The sequence below is a fragment of the Symphalangus syndactylus genome, chromosome 12, assembly GCF_028878055.3.
Source record: "Symphalangus syndactylus isolate Jambi chromosome 12, NHGRI_mSymSyn1-v2.1_pri, whole genome shotgun sequence".
NCBI lineage: Eukaryota > Metazoa > Chordata > Mammalia > Primates > Hylobatidae > Symphalangus > Symphalangus syndactylus.
The window spans coordinates 56,559,470-56,578,152 of NC_072441.2; the positions used below are offsets into that span (position 1 = coordinate 56,559,470).

Genomic DNA, 18,683 nt, shown 5'->3' on the forward strand with positions numbered 1-18,683 from the left:
CTGAAATTTTCACTGGTTAATTCTCTCTGGTATTCAAGAAGGAAATAACATCAGTAATATAAGAAAGTTTTCAGAAAATAGATGAGGAGAGATCACTGCACAGATGAGTTTATGAAGCCAGGATAACCCTATCAGAACCTGACAAAGACATTATAAATACAGAGATTCATAGACTAGTATTCCTCATTAATATAGACTAAAACTTTTTAAAGATATTTTACAAAATGGAATTATATGTTACATTAATAAGCTAACATACTACATGACTCCAGTGGAATCTATATACTTCTAAGGAATGAAAAGTTATTTCTAAATATTTGAAAAATCAATCAATGTAATTCAACATACTAACAGGAAAAAAAAACCCACATGATCATTTCAATAGGTGTAGAAAAAGCGTTTTACGAAATTTAGTACATGTTCTTGATAACAAATATTTAGGAAACTAAGACTAATAGTAAATTTCAAACTGATAAACAGCATCCAAGGAAAACTTTCAGCCAACATCATACTTAATGCTAATGCTGAAAGACTGAATTATTTTCCACATGAGGTCAGAAAAAAAGTAAGAATACCTGCTTACACAAGATACATTCAATATATATAAAATTATATTCAATATATATCCCATTCATTGCCATAAAATAAGAAAAATAAGTTAAAAGCATAAAGATAGAAAATTTGCAAAATGGTCCCTACTTTCAGATTATATAACTTTTTACATTAAAAAAACCCATGAACTAATAAATGAATTTAACAAGGCTATAGGATACAAGGTTAATATAAAAAAATCGTGTTTCCTATATTAGCAAGAAAATATTCAAATATGACATTAAAAACAAATTCATTTACTGTAGCACTAAAAAAAAATACTTAGGAACAAATTAAATAAAAGATGTCCAAGACATTTACCCTGAAAACTAGAAAACATTGTAAAAAAAACTTAAACAAGACCAAAATATATGGAGTTATATTATGTACAGGAAATAGAAAACTCCATGATTTTTAAAAATTTCAATTCTCTTCATTATGATCTGTAGCTTAAATGAAATCCCCATTAAAACCACAACTTTTTGTAGAAGTTAATAAGCTTATTCTAACGTGTGTAGAAATGAAAATGACCCAAAATTGCTACAGCAATGTTTTACAAAGAATAAAAAGTAGGAGTATTTACCCACATGATTGAAAAATGTTTTCTAAAACTACAGTAATCAAGATATTATGGTATTAGTAAAAAAATGAATAAATAATCAGGTAGAGAGTTCAGTAATAGGTGCACTAATTGGTAGTCAATTAATTTCTGATTTAAAGACCAAGGCAATACAAATCATGAAAAGAAAGTCGTTTCAGAAAAATGTGCTGAATAAACTGGATATGATTATGTAGAAAACAGTGAACACTGACATTTACATCATACACAAATATTAACTCAAAATGGGACATGACCTATGTGCAAATCCTGAAACAACAACATTCTGATACTAAAAATAAAAGAAAATATTTGTGATCTTGGAGTAAAAGTTTCTTAGAACACAAAGAGTGTCAAACATAAGAACAAAATTGATAAATTAAAGTTTATCAAAATTAAAAGCATTTACACTTGGAAAGACACCAATAAGAAAACAAAAATAAGGCAAGTCACATACTGGAAAAAATATTTGCAAACATCTATCAGACAAAAAATCTTTATGCAGGATATTTTGTAAAACTCTTAAAACTCAAACTAAAGACAAACAGCTCAATTTTTAAAATGGGCAAAAAATTTGAAAAGACACCTCACAAAACAATATGCATAAATGGCCCACAAGAACCTGGCAAAATGCAGACATCATCAGTCAAGAGAGAAGTGCAAATTAAAACCACAGTGTAACACTACAATGCATCTAGTTAGAATGCCTAAAATGAAAAAGACTGAGCATATCAGAGGTTGGCAAGGATACACAATGACTGGAACTGTCATACACTGCTGAAGGGAGTATTAAATGGTTAATGCCACTTTGAAAAATAGTTTGATAATTTTCTTTTTTTTTTACGTTAAGCATACACCTACCAAATAACCCACGCATTCCACGTCTAGGTATTCAACCAAACCAAAATGTAGACATGAATGTTTATAGTGGCTTTATAGAAGCCATAACCTGGAAGCAACACAAATGCCCACTAATAGGGCAAATGGATGAAAAAAATTTGGTTTAGCTATGTGTTCAAATCCTACTCAGCAAAATAATAATAATAATAATATTGAATACAAAAAACATGGGTACATCTTAAGATCATTATGTTGAGTAAGAACTGATTTGTATGTAATATAAATAAGACAACATACATCACCAGTAGGGTCTATAGACCTCTAAGGATTGAAAAGTTGTTTTTAAATATTTGAAAAATTAATCAACGTAATTTGACATACTATTAATAACAGGGGAAAAAACACAAGTTAAAACGAGTTAAGTCAAAATGAGTGCACCCAGGATAATTCCATTTGTAAAAGTCCCAGAAAAGCTACAGTGATAAAAAGCTAATTCATGATTGTCTGGGGTTAGGATGGAAGAACGAATGAATTATAAAAGGTGATGAGGAATCTCTTGGGTGAGACGGCAATGTTTATTTTCTTGATTATGATGATGGTTTCACAGTTGTATACATAAGTCACAACTGATCAAATGGTATATTTTTAATATTTGCAGTTTATTGTGATTCAATTATAACTCAATAAATTTAGAAAGATAATCACAAGGACCATGAACTAAATCCATCTAGACTGGGAAAAGAGGATAAACGGAAAGGCTATCTCCATCTTATAACATTGTTCTATAGGAAAATCATGTCTACTAAAATTCAACTTTTAAGTGCGTATATTGGATAATATATGCATTAAAAAGATATGTGGACACCATAAAGCAATAATCAAACTCTTAGTGGCTTTTGAGATGGTTTTAGTATTGGCCATCTCAAAAGAGTTTGCTAATCTTACTTTTTTCAGGCCTTGTAGAGTTATCAAATAGCATAGTTGTTATAAATTATTATTCACTGATTTCTCCACAGAAAATTGAATGCAAAATATTTTCTGAGGAGTTTGAAAAAATGCAAAATGTTCATCACAAAGCTTTTCTACTCAAATAGCCGTCATATGTCATATTCTACTCATTGCTTCCATGAAATAAACAATCTCCCCAAAGATGGCTATTTGTTAAAAAATATAAAAGACCTGCAATAATCTGTTTTGATTATTTAAAAAAATTAGAACACAGAAATAATGATGTTTTGAAAACTTGAGCAATAGCTATAACTTGCTATTGAGTAAAGAAATTTTCCTGTTTAAAAGACTCCAAAAATAATTGTATTGGCAATAAATACAAGCAATACCACTTTTCTAATTTAGTTTTCCTCACATCTTTGAATCTTATTTAGCAGGAAAAAAAAATCAAGGCTGTTGATTTGTGTTGGTAGGACATTTTTTTTTTTTTTTTGCCTGCATGGAAATATTCATTCAATCAGACTACACTCCATTTATTAAGGTCTGTACTCAGGTACCTCTGTCTAGAGGGGACAAATGTATCTAATCTCTACAAGGTACTTTGTAAAATTGCAGTAGCCCAGAAAAGAAGTACTTCATTTAGAAGACAGACAGATGGACCCATGAGGACTTTTAGCAGACAGACAGAGGGACCCACGAGGACTTCTGACTGACAGATGGGTCACTGTTAGTCGCCCATATCAAAAGTACTTGAAATGTCACGGTTGTAAAATCATAAGAAAAAGAAGTTATAATAATGTTTGTAAAACTACACATTAATGGATAATTAAGTTAACAACATACAACCATATTTATATTACATATGTGTGTGTGTGTATATATATATACTAGCATCTTAAAGACTGTACATATATCAGCTCATATTTTTTCTATAAATCCTTATGAGGAAGATTCTGTTATATTTCCCATTTGAAACTGATATGGAGTAATTATATAGAGAAGGTTGAATATTAAGCTATATGCTTGGATTCAGAATCGGATTTTTGTCATCCCCAAAGCAATTCATATACTCACTCTGCTATGCTGAAATTATAAAATCTGAATTATGAGTCTATATGCTCTTCTTGTGATGAGCATATGATGAGCATAATATGTAAAGTATAATTGTTCAAACTTTAAAATCATCTTCAGTTTTGCATTTATCTGTATAAAGTTGAATTCTAAAAAGTCATTAGATTGAAATTCAAATATGACCATGTTTAATATTTTTACCATAGTAGTACCATTCTATTAATGTAGGGCAGTGTATACATGAAATTACATACACTAAACAAATCTGCAACTAAATCTGACTTATACTATGTCTGAAAAAGTGACATTTCTAGTTTTCAGACTAATGAATCACTGGTATTATCATATTATCTTCATCATCACAGCTATTTATAAAATGCTAACATAATATATAGACAGTAAAACTTCTATCTCCTGTCATTTTTAGTTTAAATTCTATGTGTTTACTTGCAAAGATTCATAAGTATATAGGTATTGTAATATAAACCAAAAATAAAAGGAAAAACATACTCGAATAAGTTTTTAAGAAAAGATATATTAACATCAGGTAGAATGAACTAATTTTACAAACAGTGAAAATTTCTAAATTTGGACTAAACATCCATATATTTGAATTACTTATTTACTTCATGCACTATTTTCAAGCAGAAAGAGACCAAATTGATTTTGAAATTTCATATATACATACAATAATATAATTTAGAAAATAAGACCTGAATCTTATGTCTGATGGCTGTTTGAGTATATGAATTAAATAAATACTAAATTTCATCCAATTCAAAGATTCCTAGTCTACAGCCTTCTAAATATTTTATTAAGTAAAAATAGTTTCCCCTTTAATTGGTCAAAGATTGTAAAAGATAAACCTGAGAGAGTAAGTTCTTTATTCATTAACATTTTAAAAACTAACTACACTTAATAGTAAATAAATTTTTTATTTAAAACTTCATAGGGTTTCATGAAACTCTAGGATGTGAAGTGCTTAATAAACTTATTTTTCACTACTCACTGTCATATTCACTAAGGGTTTCATTAAAGAATCCTTTCAACATTACTTTTCTTAATGTTTTAATAGCTTCTCCTGCTAAAGAGCTGAAGTTACTCCAGGATTCAGAATGTGGGATATAGTTTTACAAAGTTAAGCGTCAATTTTTAAAAAAGGAAAGAAATTCCACTGATACTGTTCTTTTGTTTTACACATTTATGTTCCTGGAAAATAAGATGTGGGTTACAAAAATAAATTATAATTTATTCATAATTCACATGAAACTTATGTTTATGAATAGTTTTATTTTTAAAATAACACTTTTCAAGACTAGAAATTATATTAATATTTATTTGCCTAATGAATAAATAATTGCTTATCATTATGTGCATGCAATCACTGTTGGATATTGGGAATATCTGAGAGTATATTACCATTATAAACTACCTGAATCAGTTTGTTATTTACATAATCCAGCATGATATGATAGGTTAAAATATTTTATGTAGAGTTAAAGGCTTAGGTACACACTAGTGGATAAAAGTCAGAAACGATAGCATCTCAAATAAATAACATGGAACTTTCACAAATGTTTATTATAATAATAATTTTAAATAAAACTACACTGTAGGTTATATTTATAAGTACAGGAATGAAATAGTCTAGCTGATGCTCTGAATGAACATTGTTCTGTTTATGAAAATACATACTGTCTGTATGTTTGTATATATATATATATGTGTGTACATATTTGTGTATGTATATACACACACATCAAAAAATATAGCAAATCTCCAGGTGAAACTGTCTACTAATTTGTAACATATTATGCAGCTTTACTTTGTTACACCTTGACAAAGAAATGACTTAAATTGTTTAAAAACAATCACCAAAATAATAAACAATGTCTCAAGAGTGCATCCTTTAATGGTGTCCGAATTCAGGTCATTTGTTCTTTTAAAAAATGACTAAATGAAAGTTAAAGCATAAATTGCCATATCCAATGATTGGAGGTCTAAAAGAATGTGATTATCATAATTAGTGAAATATAATTAGATGGAAATATCTTACCATGATCTTTACGTTATTTTTTAAAGTGATTTAAACACTTAAAATTTATATTTTGCAATATGATCTCTATTTTACCTTAAAAAACATTCACAAAGAACAGAGGAAGGCAAAACATATGACTTGTGCATCTCTCTAAATTAAGCTCCCATAGAATGAAATGAAGAAAATGTTCTTTTTTGCAAAGAAAATAATACAAACTACTAAGAGTTAAGCCGTTTGTCCTTCCCAGGAGAATAGCATGTCTGTGTTCAAATCAACCAATCCCTGTAAATGTTTCCCAGGCGTTACAGTCACCATTGTCTGGTCATTCTCTTACTGAACAATAGAAAACGTCACCAGTACACTCACAGAGGAAGAAACTAGGTCACCCTTTAGAGTTTTCAAATTTGCTTTATCATGTATTGCTATAAAGCGATATTTTTACTATTGTTAACCCAGTCCATCTGATTTGTCAATATTCAGCTTAGAGTTTGATTTATTTTTACCTCAAAAACTTCTTCATCCAAAATCCTTGTTCCAAAAACCGTGATTCCATTGGTATCAACAATTGCTCTCTCACTTCTATCAAGTGGTTTCGTGGTTTTCTTCTTACAATCAACAATCATTGTCACAGTTTTCTTCTCCACGCTGATTGCTACCCGATGCCACCTAAAAAAGACAAGTAATTCTTTTGTAAGCTTCAAAGAAACAGTGGTTGCCAAAGCAGTATTCACATAAAAATACTGTGTATTTTAAATTATAAAAACGAGGTAAAATCATACAAAAAATGTAGGCTCATTTATTAAGCAGCCGGTTAACAGGTGACTACTTACTCGTTACCCAACAGTGCTAGGTACCCAAAAGGACACAAGCAGCATAAAATGCACAGTAGAATTAGCTGTCTGTGCTGATAAGGAAGTGCCCATCCTTTGCTTCACTTTGTGTTGTAGTAACAAAAGTTTAATCTCACTGTGTCCTGATGAAGGTACTTGATAGAGATTAGGGTGGGATATGGGGTAAGTAATAGTTTCCAAGTACGTAAATGCTTTCTTCCAAAGTAGAATTCCATTTAAAAAAATCCACTCTAATGATCCCCTGAGATTGACTGTAACAGGGTATGTCTACGTATTGAATGAGTGCTCCATCTAGAGCAAGTCAACATCCTAATTGTAAAACACAATGTGCTTCTCTGTCTTTCTTCACATTTATTTCAAGTGCTTTCATTATTTTTCCACTTTAATTTCAAGACAGTTATAGATCACTACTGTAGGCAGGATCCAAGATTGAGACACAATATCTTTCCTTCTTTCCAGGGTTGGCAGATGTGGAAAACTGAAAGAAAACATAGTCAATGCATGTGTGGAATGAGAGTCTCAATTCACTCTGCCGCTACTGCTCCAACTAATTCAGAGCAGTGATGACAGGCTCGGCTGGGGAGACATGTCCAGCCCTTTGGAAACGCACATTCCCTAACCATACTGTAAAATGGTGGGTTTTATTAACAATGTATGGTGCTAACATAAACCATTAAATGAAGCCCACTCAGATTCTGCAAGCCAGTCTGGTTTATATTTTATTTTTTTTCCAAATGAAAAGTGCTAGATTAATATTCCAGAAGTGTCTAGGACTAGATCCATAAAATAAAATACCCAAAAAGTTGCAGGAGCCTTCCTAAAATGTCTGTTTCATGTGACTTGGCATGGTGACCAAGTGTATTTCCATATACACTTAATCTTTGGTCTTTCCACTAGAACATTCAACTGGCATAGGTGTCTGCTTTGTTTGAATTGAGCAAAGATTTATATAAGGAGCTACTTAATATAGTGAGAGTAAAATTTACACATACTTCATGCCAAGAAATCTGGGTCTTCACTTAAACCATTCCCAGTGTGGTATATGCTTTTCATTAACAGAAAATAAAAACAATTTCAATAATTAAAACTGATTAGAACTCTAAACTTGATATTTTTGTTTAATTAATGTAGGCTGTGATAATGATATGTCATAATCATGGTATCATATATAATATTCAAAATACCAAATTAACATTTAGCCTTAGAGGCATTCTTAATTATTCTCTTTTTCTCATACTACACACTCCTATAGTCAGAAAATTCTATCAGTTCATATATTCAAAAGTATAAACAGAATCCAATATCTCTCAATTTAGTCCAAGCTGCCATCTCTCACAGCTGGGCTCCTGACTGGCCTCTGCTTCTACTCTTATGCAACCAGAGCCACCTTTTAAAAATCTAAGTCAGATCAAGGACATGCTTTCTTAAAAACTATCAAATACAATACTCACAGTAAAAGCTGAAGCCCTTACTCTGCTTCACACGAGGGTCCCCTATCCTTCTATGACCTCACGAGCTCAGACGCCCCCTGGACTCCCGGCATCCCAGCCACAAGGCTGCCTCTTTACTGCCCCTTGCATGTGTTCTTCACCCCGGCAGGATTGATCTTTCTCCACATCCCTACGTGGCTATTTTCTCACTTCCTTTGTGATTTTGCTCAATGCAACCTCACTCAAAAAAACATGAGTGAAACTTTATGTTTTACTTTGAGGATTCATTCATATTAAACTGCCCTATCTAAAATAGTACACTCTACATCTCTTACCTTGATTTATTTTCATTCAAGGAACTATCAGCACTTCGCATATTTAAGCTCCAGGAGTGGAGGAACTTCACCTGGGTTGTTCATTGCTACAACTGCTGTGCTCTACAGACTGCCAGCCAAGTGATGGCTAGTAGATAAATACTTACGGAATGAATGTTCACTCATGATGAATGTCATGATTGTTCTTTAAAAACATCAGAGTGTGCTTAAATACCAATATTTTTGCATCTAAATTATTACGTCAGTTGAGCTCAACAAGTATGTCACATTTTAACTGTCTCAAGTAAAAGTATAGGACCTACCTAGCACACAGTAAGCATTTAATAAACTGTTATTGAAGGAATATACAAATGAAAAAAATTAATACTACTAGGTATGAATTGTATTCAACATACTATCAAGATAATATTTTACTACTGTGATATATGTAAATATAACTTCTTGTTCTGTTTGATAATCAATTAAAATATTTATTGAACATTCTCCATTTTTTATTGTTATTTTTTTCATGTTTTACTTAAAGGATTCATTCATAGTAAACACTGTTAGTTTTGAATAGGATGTGGGCTGGGCTGCAATAAATTGATGTTTTTGTTTTTGTTTTGTTTTTTTCAGTTAGGAAAGCAGGATTAAGGAAAAATAAGGTGTGAATAATAAGATGAGTTCAAAATATTTTCTAAATTTACCAAATATAGACTAAAAGCATAGAGTTTGCTAACCGTCAAAAAAAGAAACACAGTGTGCTATTATATCTAATTTGTTTATAGGATAACAATGTAAATTAGTTGTAAAAGCCTAAAGTTGTAAAGTGTCAGTAAAACTGAGACTTGAGAGTTTCTCTGTGGTCCTGACAAAAATATAATGAGTGTCAATGAGCACGGCTACTTCGTTCTTATAGCTATAACCAAATGTGCTATTTTGGATAAAGCTGTTTTTAGAGGTCTGGATTCAGTGATAAAATATTGAGTAAATTTAATAAGCATTAATTTCGATTTAGCTGCTCCATAAGTGAAAGGAAACGACCACAACACATAATTCAGAATTCGACATGATTTGCAAAAGAGTGCAGTGCAAGCCTGACTTCCTAAGTTCAAACCCCATCTCTATCACTTTCCAACTATATGACCTTAGGCAAGTTACTTAAACTCTCTGAGCCTCAGTTCCCTTACCAGTAAAATTAGTTTATTAACATTACTTTCTTAAAGGAATCAATAAAACTAAATGAGTTAACACTGTATAAAGACCTTAGTACATGGCACATATCACTACTCTATAACGCTTCCTCTGATCTCCAATATTAATATTATTAGTAAAACGTAAGTCAAATTAGATCATTCTTCTGCTCAAAAAGCCTCCAGTAACTTCCTGTTTCTCTCAGAGTAGAATCCAAAATGCTTACGACCTCCTACAATGTGTTATACCATCTGGCCTCCCTCTGCTTCTCCATCTTCATCATCCCACTCTTCTCCTGCCATGCTGGTATCCTTGATGTTGCTTGGAACAAACTGGCCACACCCTGGAATCAGAGACTGTATTTGCTTCCTGCTTCTCCTGGAACACTAGGCTTTTAATTAACAGCATGGCGTGCACTTCACCTTCTTTACATATCACTTTCTTAGTGGGATTTGGCTTGATCTCACTTCTTAAAACTGTACCCACCCCACTGCCACACCCTATCCTCTTTAGTGCTCTCTTTTTCTTTCTCACTTATTACCACCTGCTATACTATTTATTAGTAATTTATTTTGAAAACATTGTTTATTGTTTCCCTGTACACACTATAAATTATGTCTTTATGTATTTTTTGCTCATTTATTTATCACCAGCCACTAGAAAAACCTTATCACATTTCATAAATCTTTGTTAAATGACTGAATAAAAAAATGATTTCAGCATAGCTGAAACATTGTATTATTTTGTTACTTACTTCCCATCAGCGATGTTAACAGTTCTGAAGAGGGGATAGTCCTCTGGGGCAGGTTTTCCAGTGTGGTCTTCAAACAGAAAAACAGGTGATCTCCCAACCTCAACACCAATTTGCTGAATACCATGCTCATTATATATAGATAAAAGGAAAGACTGAATTCCTTTTTTTGGTTTTACTGTAAATAATATTGAAAAGTCTTCTGGGAAAGTTCCACCTGAGAAGAAAAGGCCAAAGAGTTAGAAATTTCCAATTTCCAATTTCTACTTTGTTCCTAGATCACTGTAGTATTTTTGAACTTTCTACATGGCCTTTATAAATCAACTAACTTTGAAGAGTAAACAGATTAATAAATAAATAAGGGTCCTCTATTAAGGTTTCTCTTCAATTTTTATCCAAGCTATAGTCAAACTTTAAAGCTACTCACTTAAAGCACTTAAAGCACAATGTTTATGTGAAATTAAATTTGATTTAGGCAACAGGGTCATGATACCAGTAAATATCAAACACATAGCCACTACTCTTAAAACATTTATTTAAGTGCTAATTTTGGCGTAAAGTTTGTATTTTTTGGCTTTGTCTAATCTGTAGCCATACATTCCCACTTTAAAGAGGCATTGTAATGACCCAATTTACAAACGTATTCTTTCTGTTGTTTCTTTAAAAGCTTAAGAGTTTTCGATTAGTTCTTAATATCAAACAATGCAGTTTCACTGCATATTGTTTCTTATTAAAGAAGCATATGTCATTATGAGCCAGAACTATTAGGTAATTGGTTAACTTGATTTTAAATTCAAGAAGGCAGACTCTTTTTCTTTCCTTCTCTCTCTCAGTCATATGCCAAATATCTAGCACACAGTCTGATCTACACTGGTCCTTACTAAGCATTTGTTATATAAATATATCAGTTAAACAATTACCCTAAGTATATCTCAAATAATTAAGTAATGAAGACTTATATTTTTATAAAACAGTGTATATTAAGTTGTGGCTTTTATTTTTCATAATAGTTTTACAAATATATCTTATTTGAGCCTCTTACTACTCTGGCATATAAATAAAGCAAGCATTATTATTTGAGAAATGAGATGCCTTTAGTTGAAAAGTTGTCTTTTTGCAAAACCATTGTGTATGTGCATGTGTAATCAACAATATCTAGCCCAATATCAAGACCTTCCTTTTTCAATCCATTCATTCCAAATTCTATTACAGGCAGTAGTATAAATCTATAAAAGATATATTATTATGTCTGTCTTGGATTCAAGTTCAAACAATTGTAGATCAGCAGTTCTACCTCTAAGAATGTATGGAGAGAGGATGCTTATGTGTAAATGTATTGTACTTTCAAGTCACCAAAGTACTATTTATAATAATAAAATGTTATAATAAGCTGCAATGATTGAAACTGGTTAAATAAAAGACAAATATGTATGTAATAGAATCTTATGCAGCCACTTAATGTAGCAGAATGATGTTTTATGAAGCAGAAATTATTAAAACATATTACAAAAGAAAAAACAGCAAGAGGCACGAATACATTTTTATGCTATAAATGTATGCATAGACTAGTTAAGTGGAAAACAGTACAGTATCTCAATTGAAAGTTCTGAATCTTGTCAGATCATTTGGCCCAAATCCCAGCCCAACCACATCCAAATAGGATTACATTTAACTAAAAAGCATTTACAAAGCAAAAGAAAAAATTAACAAAGTGAAGAGACAACCTTTAGAACAGGAGAAAATATTTGCAAACTATACATCTGATAAGGGGTTGATATTAAAAACATGTAAGGAACTCAAGCAACTCAATAGAAAAAAAAACAGGTAATCCAGTTAAAAATAGACAAGATGTCTGAATAAACATATCTCAAAGAAGATATACAAATGGCTAATGGGTATATGAAAAAAATGCTCAACATCATTAATCATGAGGAAAATGTAAATCAAAACCACAATGAGCTATTACCCCACTCCAATATGAATGGTAACTATCAAAAAGTCAAAAGATAAGTGTTGGTGCAGATGTAGAGAAAAGGGAACTGTTTCACACTATTGGCGAAAATGTGAATTAATACAGCCATATAGAAAATAGTAAAAAGTTTCCTCAAAAAATTAAGAGCTAGTGCCATCAATCGCACTACTGAGTATACATACAAAGGAAATGAAATCAGTATGTAAAAGAGATACCTGTACTCCTATGTTACATTATCCATCAATCCTACTACTGGGTATATGTCCCAAGTAAATGACATCAGTATGCTGAAGGGATATCTGCAGTCCGATATTTATTGCAGCATTATTCATAATAGCCAATATATGGAATCAACCCACCATCTCCTACCTATGTGTTCTTGGCAAATAAAATCCTACTTGCCCTTCCCATCCATTGACTGGGCTAATAATTGAATCTGTCCCATGGAACTATTGTGGAAATTATATGAGACTGTATCATAAAGAAAGCAGTCAGATAATGTTGATTATATGGCTCTTATCACTTAAATATACAGTATTTAAAATTAATTATATAAAATTAATGATTTTAAGTAACTACCACAGTGGAATGCAGAACACACTGACCCTGAGATAATGGGCCAAAGTATAAAAATTGTGACCTGTAATTTGAGTAGTTCTAAAGGTTTTTAATTGTATATTTTTCTTTGTTTTCCTCTCTTCAAAATTCCCATCCCTTTTTCTATTAAGGATGCTTTAGGAAATGCAGCTGAGTGCACATAAATAGAAAAAGCAACTTACCTTTTTACTTTTAATTTTTTTAATTCTATTTTTAAAATATTTTATGGATTTAATAATCATTTTAAATTTTTTATTTTCAAAGTCAGAAAAAAGTTCATTTTATTCTTTATATTTTCAGTTTGTTCTTGTTCACCACAAAGTATTGCAAAACAGAAAATATATTGGAAGAATCAGTGAACAATCAAAATAAATGTACTTCGATATATTTTAAAATGTCCTTCTATGGAAAGTGTACTGGGCTGTTTTATAATGTTTTAATCCCTTGATTTATATTTGTTTTCTCTTGTTAGAAAACAGTTTCATATGAAGATAGGAAACTCAAATTTTCTCAAGCAGAGATAACATATGATAATATGAAGAATTTAAATGATAAATTGCTGCTGAGAAGATCCCAAAGTGCCAGAAGCGACCATTTGATAACATATAAAATACATGGAGCAGAACAGACCTAGATTAAATATTGACCACACGTAACTTGGTCAAGTCAGAGAGACTTTGTGAAATTCAGTTTCCTCCTCTGTTAAATAAGGATGAGAACACCCATCAATCAACCAATCAATAGATAACTAGTATGTATCAAATGGAGGCAAGCACAGTTAACAAGTTACCTGCTTTGACAATATGAGGCTCGAAAATTGTCATTTCACCAGTCAATTCCCTTTCTCCACATTATTATGATTTCTAGATAATTAGTGTTATTAGGTCAATTACTGCTCTTATGGAAGGAAAAACAAATATTCAGCAAGTACTTTTCAGTACCATTATGAAAAACTGCCCACTGATATTTAAAAAAAAATCTCTACTTTCAGGAGAGGTAACTGTGAGATGTGACTAATTTTTCTTATATTTTAGATAAGAATGGCATGAAAAAATAATGCAAAATTATTTGCCGAAAAAAAGTATCTCTTTCAACAGAAACATTTACTTTAATGTTAGGAAAACATGCAGTAAGTATGTTTAAATTCAAATGCCCATTAAATTAACTTAGATAGTCATTAAGGGGAAAGATTCCCTCCTATACCCCAGTCATGATGAATAAGCGCTACATAATTACAAGTAGAAATAGGATAGATATAAAATGTTGTCTCCATGTATTCTGTACAAATAAAGTAATGAATTACTAAATGTTCAAATAAGAATATTTTCACAGAAATGTGATTGTGTTGAATTAAGATTTGCAGTTATTAAATTTTTTGTTATTTTCATTACATTACTTTGGTGACCACAATGTATTTGGTGTCTGATATATGAAAGAATTGCATTTTACCATATAATTGGGCATTATCTAACCTGATAAAAATACTAATTAGTAAAGAAATACTAAAAGTAGTATTAGTAGTAACAAAAGTAGTAATAATTTTTAGTAATAATAACAACAATAATAATAAAGTGAACATACCTGGAAATAACTGTTTTGTTGGGGCACTGAGTTGTGCTTGCTTTGAAACTCTGTAAGCAGTATCTGAGCCTTTAGAATTCTTTCTGTTTGTACAAAATCCCGTTGTTTTTGATATTCCCTCTGGAGAATTGTGAAAATCTAGTGCTTTTAATACATCAACTGGAGCAGCTGAAAAATAAGCAAACAAAAAAAACTAGAATTGAACAATGATCTGATATAACAATGAGTATTTTTAACACAGGATAGTATGTCATTTCATACTTTGAATCTATTTATCACTTGCCACGCTTCCCAAACATTTAGGTGGGAGTTTGAGGAGTGGGGCAGCAGGTAGTAATATAAACCATAACAACATTCTCAAATTCAAAATATCTCAAATCTGGAATCAAATTATGGTTAAGCAACGCAGAAGGCGTGTCTGTGTGTGCGTGTGTATGTACATAGGCATATGTGCATCTGGAATTTAAAATTTCCTATATATGAATTTATAAATATTCATATGTATCTCAATTATAATTTATAAAATATCTAATAATTCCAAGTAATAACATTATGTAGCATTAAAGTGAAAGCCAGCATTTGTAAATATTTCATTTTCTAACAGAGTTACTGATAAACTATTCATAATCTAAACAGAGGTGATTTTGAAGATTCAAATGTACAATGGATGTTATATGTAAACTCTGTAAAATGTGCACCTACTTAGTCATTTTGTATACACAAGAGAAGTTGAAAGAAAGGTGTTAAAAAAATAGGTAGCACAATACAATGCCTTTTTTAGTGCTTTCCTGAGTTAGTTATTTACAAATTATATATAGGTACTTATGTATGTGCACAAAGGTATATGTATGTATCTATCTATATGTAATTTATTGATTTTTATTATCTCAACTTTCCAGTCACTTCATGGATAGTACTCCATACTTCATTATTTAGACTGAAAGTCCCTGGAGATGAGTAATTTAGTAATTGTGAGCCTCCACATTTTTACGTAGTCTTAGGGTATGTAATACTAGGCTACTTTTTAGTGGAGGCATAAATTTCTCAAATCTAATTCATTCCAGGTACTTGGTAGCTACTATGACGTGGTCAATATAAAATATGTTTGGAACCTTAAACTTTCCCTTTGTAAGTGTGACCCATTTGTATAAACAGCTTTATCGGGTTATAATTCATATACCGTACAAAACACCCATTTAAAAGCAAACAGTGTTTTTTGGTATATTGTACTATTATTACTTTTAATTGTGATCTATACATATAACATTAAATTTGCCATTTTAGATTTTTTTAAGTGTACAACTCAGTAGCATTAATTACACTCACAATATTGTACAACTATCATTATCTGTTTCTGAACATTTTTCATCAACTCAAACTTCATCACCATTATGCAATAACTCTTCATTGCTTCCACCTCCTAACCCCTGACAACCTCTTATATACTTTCTGTCTCTAGTTACTCATTCCAGAATTTTCATTTAAGTGGACTCATACAGAAGTGCCATATGATCCAGCAATTCCACTCCCACATATATGCCCAAAATAATTGAAAGCTGGGACTCAACCAAATATTTGAACACCAATGTTCACTGCAGCATTATTCACAATAGCCAAAAGGTGGAAACAATCCAAGTTTCTTTCAACAGATGAATGGATTAACCAAAAGTATCCAGCCATAAAAAGAAAGAAGTCCTGATACATGCTACAACACGGATCAACCTTCAAAACAGTACACTACATGAAATATGCCATTTAGAAAAAAAAAACAAAACAATTTATCTTTTTTAGATCTTCAAGTTGTCTGGTCCATAATTACATATATATTTAAGTCACTAAGCAAATCAGGACATGAATAATGCAGTTCAAGTACTGTTATAAAAACAGACTTTAGAACCCATATTACTCAATGTATAGTAAGTCTTCAATTAATATCCTCGATAGGTGCTTGGAAACTTCGACTTTGAGCAAATCAACTTTAATGAAACCAATTTGACCATAGGCTCATTGATATAAACTAGAATTAAGTTCCTGCAGTCTATTTCTGGTCACAAAAAACACCACCAAACTTCTAAATAAAGACTGAAAACACTTTTCATATTGAACATTGAACTAAATGTGAGCTATACATACATTTAAGAAAGATTATTGAAAAATGAAATAGTTATTTATCTGATTTTTGGTGAATCAGTGAATGACGGTGGTCATAGTAGTGCTGGGTTAAACTCAGGTATAAACGTTTGAAAAGTGAACATTGTAAGGAGTATGTCCTCCCACCATGCAGTTCAGAATCAATCACAAATACGATGAGCTCTGAGTGCTTTTGGACTGCATTATTTATTATGTGCATTTGGATAATTATGGTAGAGTTTACAAGTTTTTATTTGACAACAATTTGTATTCATTCATTCATTTGTTCATTCATTTTCCAACTTGCTTATCCCAGTTCAGGGCCCCAGATGGCCAGAGCCCAATCCAAACATTCAGGACGCAGGGCGGGAACCAGCCCTGGACAGGACACCATCTCATGGTAGGGCACACATACCCACTCAACCAGACTGGGACCATTTAGAGACAGCAATTCTCTGTACACATTTTGGGGATGTGGAAGGAAACCAGAGTGCCCAGTGAAATCCCACGCAGGCATAGGGAGAACATGTAATGCCACATAGTGGCCCTGACTGGGAACGGACTTTTTTTTTTCTTATCAACATTGTCACTGGAAGAGTTGAACAAAACAACATTATTTGAGGACCTGCTTGACTTATATTCTATTGGCTTCATACCTATATTCAAAAACAAGCAAAATATTCAGAGTAGACCATATGCTGGCCAAATATCATTCAGCATGCCTGAGATGTAAAAATTATAATGATGTTCGAGAACATTTTTTTGCACCAGTCCTGCTTGCAATGGCTATGTTCTTAAGGCAATAGGATATCTGTTTTATATGTGTTCTTTTCTCTTACCTCATAACTAAGACAATGCTAATCATAATAACTGCCAGGGAGAGCCTAATATGTGCCAGTCTCTGGACTAAGTTCTTTACAGGGATTAACCCTCACAAACCATATGTTCTTATCCCTCCCGTGCAGAGAGAGATTTGAGAACCAGAGAACAAACTAAGATTACTCTTAAGATCTGTGTAAATACCAACTTTATGCTCCTTCCACTTCACCACTCGCACTGCTATACCCCAAAATAAAAACTTTACAAAAATAAACTTAAAACATACATATAATATGTTTGTTATTTGAGCCAGCTAATTGATTCCTGATGTTCATATTTATTTTAAACTAAACTCATTACTTGTTCTAGTATATAAATGACTCTGAAGAAGAATGTTTCTGAAAACCACAGCATTTTATCTGCTTAAATTATCTTATATTTTCGCTCTGATGCCATTCTCCAAAGTAGAACTGAATAAAGACTTGAGATAGACATGAACACATCTATGAAGGCTGTAATTTTTCTGAAAAGAAAAAAGAATGCATCCCCACTGTCATAGTTACAATTGGGCAGAGGTAAATAATACATAAAATGGACCACAAAGTCTACAACGTATCTATTTTGTTTGTTTGTTTGTTTTTGAGACGGAGTCTTGCTCTGTTGCCCAGGCTGGAGTGCAGTGGCACAGTCTTGGCTCGCTGCAAGCCCCGCCTCCCAGGTTCACGCCATTCTCCTGCCTCAGCCTCCTGAGTAGCTGGGACTACGGGCGCCCGCCACCACGCCTGGCTAATTTTTTGTATTTTTAATAGAGATGGGGTTTCACAGTGTTAGCCAGGATGGTCTCGAACTCCTGACTTCGTGATCCGCCCGCCTCGGCCTCCCAAAGTGCTGGGATTACAGGAGTGAGCCACCGCGCCTGGCTACGACGTTATCTTTTAACACCGTGACCTTATCCAAG

General features: G+C 32.1%; 1 protein-coding gene across 5 annotated transcripts in view; it reads right to left on the bottom strand.

The window, feature by feature from the left end:
• The window catches only part of COL11A1 (collagen type XI alpha 1 chain), a 223,552-nt gene that overhangs the window by 183,104 nt on the left and 21,765 nt on the right, over window positions 1–18,683 (bottom strand). For all 5 annotated transcript variants that reach the window (XM_063624370.1, XM_063624368.1, XM_063624371.1 and 2 more), the window contains exons 2-4: window positions 14,777–14,944; window positions 10,630–10,843; window positions 6,590–6,752 (exon numbers count right to left, since the gene is read on the bottom strand). In XM_063624370.1, the coding sequence (XP_063480440.1) occupies window positions 6,590–6,752; window positions 10,630–10,843; window positions 14,777–14,944 (545 nt within the window). The remainder of the gene's footprint in view (window positions 1–6,589; window positions 6,753–10,629; window positions 10,844–14,776; window positions 14,945–18,683) is intronic.